Here is a 12952-nt window from a genome sequence, read left to right as displayed (position 1 = left end):
ACCCTCCCCTGTACTCCAGTGGACACAGGGTTCGTTCGAGAAGCTGGATCAACTTTTCTTACTGCATGAAGGCTTCAGTACTCTCTTATGGGTTCAGACCAAGAGGAGAGCCCAGAGGTGTAGTCAGATACATGCCAGAGAATCCACAGAAAATCAGAAAACCTGATCCCTATGCAAACAGCAAAAACCTGTGCTTTGATATGTTTCTATACAAAAAGTTGTATCTTTGTTTTTTTGTCCTTCTGAGAAGCATAATCCACTTCTGTTATCGTCCATTGTTAAGCTGATTCTACCTCTGAACTCAGTTTTGTGATTAGCTATCTATTCAAATCTTAGGAAGATGACAGCAAAAACCTTATTCAGATGGCGACATTGAGGAGGTACTAAACCACATACCAAGACGTATTAAACACAGTGGCTCAGCACTGCAAAGTGACTTCCCTGTAACAGTTGGAGACAACACACTAACCTACCAGTGATTTCAGGCCCAATTAAAGAAAGACATCTCAATATAACAGGCACTGCTCAGCAGCTGTGATCGCTACTCGGATGCCTCTTTGTACTGTCAGTACTTTTCTTTCTTATGATTTCTTTGTTCTGCTTTTTAACGATGACCAGATCTTGCATGTCATCCCCTCTTTTTTAATACATGGACTTCTGCATTAGCTCAGGAGACACAATTAGATCTGATGCTACCTGTTTTGCAGAGAAAAGAGATTAAGTACAGATTAAGTTTCAGGGTAGACTGCAAATGAAGGAAAACAACAGAACAGGAGCTTCTTAAAAGGAAATGTTTTGAATTTGACCAGTTGTATTTTGAGCCTGATAGTACAAGACTATCAACAGAGCAGTGAAGCTGACAATTGTAGGATCATAGGATTGGTCAGGCAGATGGGAGCTCAGGAGGTCTCTGTCCAACCCCTTGCTCAAAGCAGGGCCAGCTGCAAGCTCCGATGGGGTCACTCAGGGCTTTACCAGTCAGGTCTTGAAAACCTCCAAGGACGGAGACTGCTTCTGGGCAACCTGACCCACGGCCTGACTGGCCTCCTTGGGAAAAGTGTTTCCTTAAACCCAGCCTGACCCTCTCTTGTTCCAGCTTCTGCCCCATGTCTCCTGCCCTCCCACCATGCACCGCTGTGCAGAGCCTGGATCAGATTTCTTGCTGAGCTCCTCGCAGCGCTAGCGCTGTGGGGAGCTCCCCCTGCAGCCGTCTCTGCCCCGATCTGGACCAGCCCTGCTCCCTCAGCCTCCCCTCACAGGCCGAGGGCTTCAGCCCCAACCCTCTTGGTGATCCTCCACTAAACCCACTCCACTTTATCAGTGCCCTTCCTGTATTGAGGGGAGTCCCAAAACTGAGTGTGGTGCTGTAGATGCAGTCTAACGAGTGCTGAGTGAATGGGGATGATCACTTCCCTGACCTCCTCGCCACACTCCTGTTCATACAGCCCAGGATGCTGCTGGCCGTCTTTGCAGCCAGGGCATCTGCAGGCACGGGCTCAGCTCCATCTGCCAACACCCTCAGGACCATCCCAGCAGAGCTGCTCTTCCCAGTCATGCCCAGCCTGCCTTGCTGCAGAGGGCTCTGCCTTCCCACATGCCCTTGCTCCTGGCCTTGTTGAATTTCATAAGGCTCCTGTTGGCCCATTCCTCCAGCCTGTCTAGGTCCCTCAGGATGGCACCTCTGCCTTTGAGTGTATCAACCGAGTCCAACATTATGCAAGTGCTGTAAATTACTAAGTTGTCAACAAAGTGAATAAATTACAAAAAAATGCAGATTCACCCCTCCTCCCCATTTTTAATCTCTTCTATTTGCAAAATATTCTACTTGTAACAGTAGAGCAGAAAAAAAGAAATGCGTGAGCTTTAGTCTAATGTTTGAACTGATAATCCTTAATTTGTGTTAGCCCAGATGCTTTTTCTCCTAAAGGAGGAAAAAAATATGTAATCTGGGATCATAGAATCGGAGAAGCTAGAGCTGGAAAATACCTGACGGATCATCTAGTTCATACACAGTATAGGATTTTTCTAACCAGTGTATTTTCTAATGAGTTGTGTTGTCTGTATGCAAACTGTCAAGGACTGGGATTTCCATCACTCCCTTGGAGATCCGTTTTCCATTATACTTAACATGAATGTTTCTTTTCTTAATTTCTTCCTATTATTCCTAATTATCTCTTGTGTTATCCCTGAGCAATCCAACCATTGGTGTTTACGTGGTAAATATTGTAAAATTGTATATTTAACTGGATTTGTTCAGCTATACAATTGATAGCTAGTCAGTTGACTTCTTGCCATTAGATGTCACTACATGTACAGCAAACAGTTTTTAAAAGACTATTCATTTTTATTTAGCCTCCCAGAAAAATGGGGGAGGGAATTTGGAGATGTAGGAGAGAGACTGGTAGTATACTTTGAGATAACTACTTCTTAAATAGGATACTGGATATTCCTTTACTAAAAGCGACACAGAAGAAGACATAAGATTTTTGACTTAACTCCAACAACCAACAGATGATGCTGTGACCTTAAGCATATATAAATATGTTTAGCAGCTGCTGTGTAACATATTTATAAGTGTTTAGTGACCTGGAGGTTAATCAAAATGAGTTTGGTGATCTCAGCTCAGTTCTTAATGGACTCCACTTCATATTATAGCACTGATGCAGCACAATTTGTCACAGTCGGCAGCCTTTACTCAAAGGAGGCCCACTGTGGAGTGAGAATTAAAGGCCGAAGTAATACCTGATTATTTCTCCCTAAAGAAACTCTCTGTTCCAAGCCATCATAGAGCAGAATAATCTGTGGAGGAGCTCTGTACTGCACACTGCACCCAATCTCAGAATCAAATAACGTTTACTCTTCCAAGATGTCAGTCTTCAGAGTTACTGAATTAGCCCGTGCATGCTGTGGTCAGTGCACACATTGAGTTGTGCAAGGGACGGTGCTGAGGGTTTCATTTGATGGGCCCTTTGCAGAGATTGAGGCTGGATCTGTCCTCTAAGTGCAGCACTAGATGATAGGGTGGAACGGAAAGGTATTGTCCTGCCAGGTGAAACTTCAGAATTAAGTTCTGCCTTTATTAGGCCCTTTCAGGGTATAGAAACAATTTTTTTAGACTTCGGTCATTTTCTTACTGTCCTGGCCAAAGCTAGTATATGCCTTTTATTTAATTTCCACTCTCAGTCTAAACTGGAAATAGTTTTCTACTTTTTGATTTAAAGCTGTTGTATAGCAGCATGCTTTCATGGACTACAATTGAGATTGATGTCCATGGTGGGTAACATGAAATAGGTTGTACCCCAATTTGAGACAATGAACAGCCCCACAGTTTGGAAGATATACATGCCATAGGAAGTAATAGTATTGAAATATTAGTAGATCAAGACCAATTTCAGCTTACCTGCAAGGTGTGAATCTGCTATGTATTTTTAAAGCAAATGAAGGGCATTGGAAAGACAAATACCTGTAGAGAGTTCGGTCTTTCCTGGAATCTTTAAAAGAACCTTTCAAAATCTATTATTTCTTTTAAGGTATAAAAATGCACTTGCACATTTTCCTCATCTTTGCTAGTATCTTTAGCCTATAATGAAAAGAATCTTGCTTCTCCAGCATAGAAAGAACCTTCAATTAAATTCATTTGTTGAAATATAGCAGGTTTAGCTAAAAATTTGAGGAGTGCTGGGAGGGGAGGGGGGGATTTTTTAAGATACAATATTTACATAAGAAAAGCTTGATTGTATGACTGAAATCTTTTAAAGTTGTTGCCAAATGGCCCTGCTCTTCTCCTTTGCCTTTGTAATTTTCCCTTGGAGCATTGCACCATTGTGCATTTTAAATCTTTTTCCTCCACTACTCATTGCAAGCTTCATCAGGGAAATGACATTGTGTGGCAGTTGTCTCCTTTATATCAAAAGAAAGCCTTTGCCTCTTTGCAAGAGTGAAGAAATGTTTGTCTTCGCAGAGCAAAGTACAAAACTGACTTGGAAAAAGATGCTGTATTTAGATAACACATTCTCTCTTCCTTTGAAGAAATTCACAATATGTCAAGAAAAATTAGGCCAAATAGTACTTTAATGGTCTTCTTCCTCTCTCCTTTTCCTGTACCTTCTAAAAAAGAAATCCATTTCTATCAATTGTGTTAAGAATCTACCGTGCACTTGGGGAAGACAAGATGCCATTTAAGTTATTCAGGGTTGTTAGTTTGGGGGTTTGCTTGTTTTGTTTGAATATTGTATAATAATGAAAAGTAGAACTTATACCGAAACTGCATCTTGCTATCTGGAAATGCGACTTTTGCTACTTGTAAGATAAAGTTATGTGATGTTTTTCATGGGAGAGAAGCAAAAGCTGACAGGTGCCAAAGCTGTGAAAGGGGGGAGTTGCTTCCTTTTTTATCTTATTTATTTATTTGGAAAAACAGCATGAAATTCATAGAAAGTACATTGAACAAACAGGTCTGAGTTCTATATAGGCTATGAATATGCAAGTAAGTATATTTCTGCACTTTTTAAAAAATATATCTATATGATTATATATGTATAAATATATGTATATCATAATATGTGCAGTTTTAACTATACCAAGAAAATGTAGATAATTGTATTATGGACGAAAAGAATAGAAGGCTATTTTTGGAGCTGGATGAACCTGCTGTTACAGTGGGTTATGCTGTTTACTTGGATTGGATATTTTCTTCCTTGTGCCACAGTTTATCTATACAATTTGCTAAACCAAGCAAAAAGTCTACTTACCTACTCTTAAGTTCTAAAAAATGCATAAATATTAGTTTTCAAAAATACTTGGTCTGAAGTATATGGACCTGTAGAATTAGGTACGGGCTTTATTCAGGACAGTTTTTTAGACAAACTCAAATCTCAGTTATGAAAGCATTATACAGATATGTGATTAACTTTCAACATAGAAGTAATCCTGCTGAGGTTTCTTGTTTCAACAAAGTTTAGTATGTACAAAGCTTTCTGAAACGTTGGACCTAGATGGTACATTAGCAACAGATATTTTATACAGTGCTGCAGTCACGTCTGTGGTCATTTTAATGGTATTTGCTAAGTGACTGTGACTTGGGGCTCTAAATCAATATTGGAAACAGGAACATCTGTTGTGATGCAAAAAATCTGTTTTGAAGGAGAAGAGAAAGAAGCAGGAAGTTACATTTAAATGATTTCATTGGGAATTCTGGTCATGGATTATGCTCAAGCTAAATGCTCGCATGCAATTGGTTTGCTCTTGTGAACCCTGGAATTTGAAGTGTTTACAGGAAACAAGGCATATGTGATAACATCAAATAAAGAAATCTAAAATGGGTTCTATGGCAACCATTTTTCTTTTGGTCACTTCACTGTTTTTTGAGTTACGGCAGGCAAGGATTTCTATTACATGGTCAAAATTTCCATTCACTTTGAAATACTTACGCCAATCCTACATACTTTCTGACTCCTGATTGCATTGCCCTGTACTCATAGGATAAATAATATGAGCTATACTTTCTCTGCTGATAGGTTGTGACTTTTAAATACGCTGTATACATTTCTTGAAATTTGCGTTCAATCTAATTCGGTCTTAGATATACAGTAACTAATTCAGCACTAATAGCTCCCCATGTAGGTAGAATAACCTAATTGTGTGCCTTTTCCCTAGCTGTTTGCAAACAAGAGGAGATGTGCTCTGTGAGAAACCTGAGTGCCTTGGGCGACGTGGTACGTAACGCAACGCTGTGTGTGTGCTTTCTCTTCACATAGGCAAGGCAATTTTCCTGCCATGAATCAGAGCGGCATTATGGGATCCAGCTCCCCCTACACTCAGCCGATGAACAACAGCTCCAGCTTGATGAACCCGCAGGCTCCTCCTTACAGCATGGCCCCTAACATGGTGAACAGTTCAGCAGGTAATGGTGGGTAACCTCTCCTGAGCGCTCCTCCTCCACAAGCCTGTTCAAAGGCACCGGCCCCGGGCTGAGGGCAACGGATAGCCGCCTTCATTCGCTTCACCCCTCCTGGGTGGACTGTGGTGGTGATTCAAAACTCAGCTGAGGTATTCGCATTTTCTGTGCAGTAACTCATAAATTTTTCATTAAGTCCGTTTGCACAGCATGTAGATGAGTGCAGTGTTTTGAACAGTTCCAGCAACACTTGGATCCAGTTTGACTTAGGTGTTGACTAGCAAGTATATGTATATTTGTGTGTGTGTCTGCAGGAGAGGAAAGGAGAAACACCTCATCTTTTAAAAGACTGCTGTTGCTTTTTGCTGTCTCACCTATGAAGACTGCAATTTGAAATGTTTAATGTAGTGCTGGTTTAAAGAAAGAGTCACACACCTGCTCTCACTTGAAGATGCTCTAAGTTGGGCACCTGAAATAATTACTCTGTTCTGGAAATACAGACCACATTTACTATATTTCCAAATTCATATATCCATATAGGGTTTCTTCATTTACTTATTTAAATATCAGTGTATGAAATTTAACCATAGCTTTCATTTGCAAAAGTATATTTAATATAGCTGTTGAATTTATCTTTCATATTGCGACTTGTGAATTTAGAATTATTTGCAGCTTTGTGTGTGACTTCATATATAAGGAAGACAGATGGACTGTGATTCTGTGACAATGTGCTTTATAGTTCGTATTCAACCTGAAATCCGAACAATTAACTCCCATCAAGATAATACCTTAGTAAAGATCAATTCTTTGATTGGGGAGGTTTGGGATGGAGTTTCAGTTACCCTAAAGTGGATCCTACCAAATACTTATTCAAGTCATGGAGTTTCTATGCATGCTTTACTGATTATATTAGCCCTTTTTGAAATGCTTTTATGATTTTTTCAGAAAGCTGGATAGGTTGTGCTTAGGAGATTTGATTTAGTTTTTTAGTCAGTTCTGTTCCTGCTTGATTTGTATATTCCTTTAGCAATACTTTGCTACTAAAATTGTGTGTTACCAAGAGCCTGTCTTTCTGTATCTTCCTCTCTGCCCTACTTAGCCTGTTTCTTTTCTTCATCCTTTGCCTCTTTACCTATCTTTGCTTCCTCAACTCTCAATTTGATATGCCCCTGCTTCTCTCAGGTAGAAAATGGCCATGGTAAGATTCCAGCGTCCAGTACGTCTAGAGGGTTTCTTTTCCATACATAGGAGATACCAAGACACTTCAGAATGTCTTATTTTTCAATAATTTCATGAGTTATTTTTTCTTAACGGAAGAAATAGAATGGAAGCTGTTAATCAGAACAAAAGTTTAAAAAAAAAAAAAAAAAGTACAAAAATGCTTTTCCCGGTGCTGACTTGGAAGCCGTTGGTTAACCCAGACAGCACACTTCCACGGTCTGCATGAAGAAGGAAAAGCTATCAAAAAGACCATTAGATAATAGTTTGCTTTTCCCCCACCAGAGCTGTCCCAGGTAATATTATGTTTTGTTTGTCTAGTTATGTGTTTTGTCTGGCTTGCTGAAATAAAATTACTTCTGAGCATTGAAACTGCGCTATAAATTCTGTTTTGCTATTAGCAGAAGTAATTTTTCCCCCTTTTCCTTTGGCCCCCAGAGCTGCAAAAATAACCAACAGCAAACAGATGGCAGAGTGCCCTGCCTAGGAAGATTTATGTATTCCTAAGGAATAACCAGTTTAAAGGAAGATTCGCAGAGGTTTTTTTGTTCGGATAATTCAGCCATTCGTTATTTCATACGGTGGAAATCTGTTCAATGCAAGGCCATTTATCCTAGCAGTCTTTTGTATGGGGTAGTCATACTCTTTTTATTGTGTTATACATTCTGAAATATTGGATTTTTAATAATTTAAACATTTATCAGGGGTTTTTGTGCCTGTGCATTTGTGAGGTTTTCTTTTGTTCCAGTTTTATTAATTCAGAGATTACCCAGTGGAAAGTTAAGTATGAGATGAACTAGAGGAGTTTGGGGCACCTCTTCTCCTCTTTGTGTGAGCACTCACGCATCAAGATTGCACTGTACTGCGTTACACAGCAGGCCTCCAAGAGCGCACAGAGAGCGTATGGGAACAGGGGAACAGAAAAGAGAAAGTTAGGTGCACGTATGCTACCGGTGAGCACACACGATAGGAACACGGCGTTTCCACCCTGTTCTGGCACGTCGCGATTCATCATTCTGCTTGGATCGAAGAAATGAGGGGCTGAGGTTAAGACAATTGTACTTAAAATGCTGTTGTCTTGAGCTGGGGGAATGCTCTGGGCTCAGCTCCTGCCCAAGCGCTGCATTTGATGAGGTGGAGACCATGCACACACCGACTTACAGGGCCAAAAGCGGCATTTTCTGTGACACAAGGACAATTCAGCTGTCTGGCTCTTGAGCCTTTTTGCCACTAATTTAAAGCTGCGTGTCAGTCAGAAAAAACAGGGTTCAGTCAGTGTGTAGGGCCCAAAAAAAGAACCTGGTGGTGGAGTGGACACTGATGGAGGCAAGTGTGAATATTAGTGTGCTCACATGCATTAGCATGAACAATTTGCTTCAGTTAGATGCCAATGGAAAAATAAAGTAAGCAATAGGGAGAAGTTAGTGTGTTGGTTTTCTGGGTTTTTGAAGGAGAGCTGTGCTCTCTGGTTTTGGGTAGGGGGATAGATTTGGGTTTATTCATTTTGCTCAAATGCAGTTTACATTTTACTCTGTAAAACAGAAGAACGTTTTTATTGATGTTGTTTGGAGTTGTTTTCACGTGGTTTCAGAGCTTCAGCACAGCTAAGTATAACACTATTTTTGCCACCTGTCTTTATTAGTATTTCTAAGTCCTTATTACCAGATGATCCTTTTTTTTTTCTTTTGTTATTTAAATTAATGACACAGGTTGAAAGAAAAATATTGTTGCAGTTCTGCATCCTGTTTCTTCAGCAGTGACTGTGGATCAAACAGCACATCCCTAGCTTCTGCTGACGTAGAGCAGTTTGGGAACACAGAAATTACAAGATTAAAGCAGATAGATCCTTCTGATGGAGCATCCCATCCATGACAATACCAAAAGCTTCAGGAAAAAGTACCAGAATCCCTTCATAATTATGGAACCAACTGCCATGCAGAAAAACGTTGGAAACTTCACTGTCCTTTTGTTATATGGGAGTCCACATCTTCCATATATATTTTCAGTGTTTTTTCTGCATTTTTTAACTTCAGGCTTTAAAAAATATAATAAAACAAAACTTATAATACCAACACCAATAAAATACTAATTCATGCTGCGATCCTTGTTAATCCTAGTGGAAATTAACTTTAAAAGGCAGTAATGTGGAGTCTGCAGCTCAAAGATTTCCGTACTGTACTTGCACGGAAAGTGACACTAATAACCCCTGCTACTCCAGAGCTGAACACAAGAATAAAAAGTCATTCATCTCCTTACTGCCACAAGGATCCTGTCCTACTCTCGCTGCCTTTACTGCCGAAATGCTAAGCACGGGTTTACTGCAGAAACCTTCCACTTACTGCGTTTTAGTATTGCCAACAAATTTTAAAAATCAGAATACCCTAACATGAACGTGAAGTTCTAGGGAAAGTTATTTGCACTAAAAAAATTAAAAGGATGCTGTCAAGTTAAAAAATAAAAAATAAAAATGGGCACTTATATTTTCATATACAGTAAATATTTAAATTAGATTATATGTAGTTGGACAAACCTCTGATAGAGAAAGCAGCTATACATAAAGCACTTCTTACAAATTTAAATTGTTTTTCTCCCTTTCATGGCTTGGTTACATTTTTATTTTTCTGAAAGCTGAATGACTCCATTTATTTCACTATTTTCTGTTCTCACACCTATCTTTGTATGAGCTTTCATATAATGCGCTTTCAAATAAAATTTTCGGAGGACTCTGGCAGTCGGCAGCAGTTTGTGTATCTCATCACCTGTAGTCCAGAGAGGTGACGGCTGCGATCTGGCGGTTGCATTGTGAGCAGACACCAGGCAGGCGGCTGGGCCCGGCCGCGGGAGCAGGAGAGCCCCAGCCGGTGCGCGCCGGGACCAGGCCCTTCCTGCAGCTTTTCCCGGGCTGAGACACAGCTCCGCGTGGCCCTGGCACAGAGGGTGGCGAGGGGCAACTCTTAGCCGCTGCTTGCTCCCCTCAGGTGTCAGGTGCCCTTGCAGCCGTGGTTGTGCTTGTCCCCGTAGCGGGGGGTTTATCCATGGTAGGACGTCAGGCAACGCTGTTGCCCCCATTCTGTTTTTTTTCCTGCGGTGTAAAAGTACTGGAAATTCTCTTGCCAACTTTTCATGGATCACAAATTTGCTTTTTTTTTTTTTTAAGGTAGAGTGCTGGAAAGGGAGGGAAAAATGTCTTACAAAGGATGTAATACTCTATTTTGTAGAGCATGATTTGTTATTGCTCTAGCAATAAAGAGAAAAACAATGTTTGTGTATTGCCACTCTTACAGTATTTCATCATCTTCTGGGACTGGTAGGACAGCCTTTAGCAAAAAAGCATACTTTGCTGCAGTTTTACTCATGTCAATGTATACCTTTGAGTACATTAAATTCAGTGTGGAATAGTTAATTCAGGACCTTGACCCATACTTGCTTTTTGAAATCATTCTAGCTCTTAAATTCTTATAATAAGCCAGAGGCTAGTACTTGAAACCTATTCACAGTACACTACAACACTTTTTGAGTCAAGATTTCCCTGTTATCTTCTGCTCTAAAATGTGTCATCTTTTGGTCTGCGCTTCACACTCAGGATTATTAGTACCTATGTAGAAAGAGACCTTGTCTTAATTTAGCAGTTTTCTGACAATAACGCTATTGCACTGCTCAGAAAGGGGTCAAAGCGATGTTCTTGCTGTTCTGCTTTGCTAAAAAGCAAAGGGATGTCTGTCTGCAACGCACGGGAGAGTGGGCTTGAAAGAAGTTTTGAATCAGCGTTTCAGCAGTGGATGGAAAAGCAGCTGTGGAAGCATCTTAGATAAAAGCTATAGGGAAACTAGACAACCTTACAGTTAACTAGGAAAACCCTTGTAGTTTTGATTTTTAAAGTAGATGAAACACTTCAGAACAAAAAGTGAAACAGAACTTGCTGTATTAATCTTTTCATAATTGTCTCCAAATCCTGATAGTTGGAGACTGAGTTATTACATGAGTATGCCACAAAATCAGAGAAGTTCAAAAGCCAAAATATATTGATATTTTTACATTTCTAAAAATGCTGAATACAGTTAGAATGTGTGTGGTAAACTGCAGACTAGAGTTACTTGCCTTTTACATGCCATGTTAACTTAAACCTCTCTAGAAAATAGAATTTATAAAGGAACTGTGTTGGAAACAGGGTTACCAGGAATGGGCAGGATTATTATATTCTTTGCAATAGAAATATGATGTGCCAACTTAGCAGAGGATTTAGCCATGCAGGGTTCTGGTGAAGAAGAGTGATTTTTAACCTTCCTTAGTTCAACCTCTCTAAAATTGCCTTTGAGGGGAGGGTCATTTTTGGATTGGTTTTAAACTGAAATGTCTTGTTTAGTGCTTTCACAGCATGAAATGTGTTAATTGTTAAAACAGATTTTGTGTGACAATTTCACATCCCAGTTTGAAACAAAACTATGGCAATACGTTTGGCTGTTTTGTACATATATTTTTTAAAAAATCTCTAAAAGAAAAGTAAATTCTTTTTTTTTATTGAAACTGTAGAATTCAAAACTAAAAGGTGTCAGGCTGCCACACTTTATTTCATAATGGTAACAAGCTGCCCCACCTCCTCAAACAAGAGTGTAAGGGCGATAATGCATACAGATCAAATGCTTGGTAGATGCTGGCTTCCCAGTATAATATTGCTTGGCTGTTTTGTTGAGGTTTCACACACACACATAAAAATAACAGCATTTTTAGCTGATCCCAATAGATTTTCTCTGCAGCTGCACCACTTGAAAAAGGCTTTTTGTTCCAATTCTTGAAGTCTTAAGTATTGCAACTATTTTTTTTTTTTTAATCTCAATTATGATTTATGTGTTGTGATGACTTTAAGGGCTTGATTGGGCTACAAATGTGCTTTGAAAAAACAAGAAAATATGCCCATGAAAAACACCAGCAGTTCAAAGCTGGATATTGAGCATACAGTTGTAAACTCACATGGCACATGGCTGGGTAGGTTTTTTTGGCAGACCCGTAGTCTCAACCTGCAGTGATGCTGAAGATATTAGCAAATTAGCACTGCAAAGCTTGCCAGCATATTCGCCAGAGTCCTGCTCATGCTCTCACTGCTGTAATTAAAACTAATTATTTTCTAAAACATAGTAATACATGAATATGTGCAATAATCATTTTGTAGTGGGCAATCTGTGAAGTATTTTTAAAGCTTTTTTTCCCCCTCCTCTCTTTGGCTTGTTGTGCAGTGTGCTTACTTCCTAGTGTAAGCCAGCATTGTCATTTTGCAGAAAGGCAAACTAGTTCAGTAATGATCAGGTTTATATATTTTTTTTTAAACAGTGACACTTTGCTAATTCTAAAAAACGTGTAAGCTTTGGTTGGTTTTTTGTTTTTTTGTTTGTTTGTTTGTTTGTTTTGCCTTGTAGGTTATTCTGTCCTTCCATGTTTTTCTTATCTCAGATCTTCCTTTGAAAGAAGGGCGTGCAGGGGAGAAAAAGAGGGAGAGGAAGGGAAGAGAATCCAGTCTTTTGTAAATGCTGTGCACATAGTTTTCTGCAGGAAAAAAAATCACCCGGCGTCTTGCTGTTGTTCTTTGGCTATTTGCATTGATTCCGTGACATAGCACCTCCTAGGATCTGCTCTGCCAGGTTTTTTCTGTGTATTTACCTGAATGTTTCGTCTTGCATCTTTTTAGAAATCCAAGAACCCAGCAGCTCTGCAGCAATAATACTATACTTAGCACTTCAGATAAAAAAAAACCTTAAACTCCTCGCGCCCCTGGGAAGCGACTGTGGGCCATTATCTGAGAAAGACATTTGCACGTGCATTATAGTCCCACCTCATTTCGGCAGC

At 39.8% G+C, this 12952-nt stretch overlaps 1 protein-coding gene across 15 annotated transcripts in view; it reads left to right on the top strand.

Annotated features, from left to right (window-relative positions):
- Positions 1-12952, top strand: part of ARID1B (AT-rich interaction domain 1B) — a 257557-nt gene that overhangs the window by 207651 nt on the left and 36954 nt on the right. For 8 of the 15 annotated variants that reach the window (XM_026088580.1, XM_026088568.1, XM_026088576.1 and 5 more), the window contains one exon: positions 5757-5908. In XM_026088580.1, the coding sequence (XP_025944365.1) occupies positions 5757-5908 (152 nt within the window). The remainder of the gene's footprint in view (positions 1-5756; positions 5909-12952) is intronic. The other 7 variants (XM_026088579.1, XM_026088575.1, XM_026088567.1 and 4 more) reach the window with 1 other exon arrangement.

Source organism: Apteryx rowi, unplaced genomic scaffold, assembly GCF_003343035.1.
Source record: "Apteryx rowi isolate R43461 unplaced genomic scaffold, aptRow1 scaffold_775, whole genome shotgun sequence".
NCBI lineage: Eukaryota > Metazoa > Chordata > Aves > Apterygiformes > Apterygidae > Apteryx > Apteryx rowi.
The sequence above is the reverse complement of the archived record's forward strand: the minus strand, read 5'-3'. Positions and strand labels throughout refer to the sequence as shown.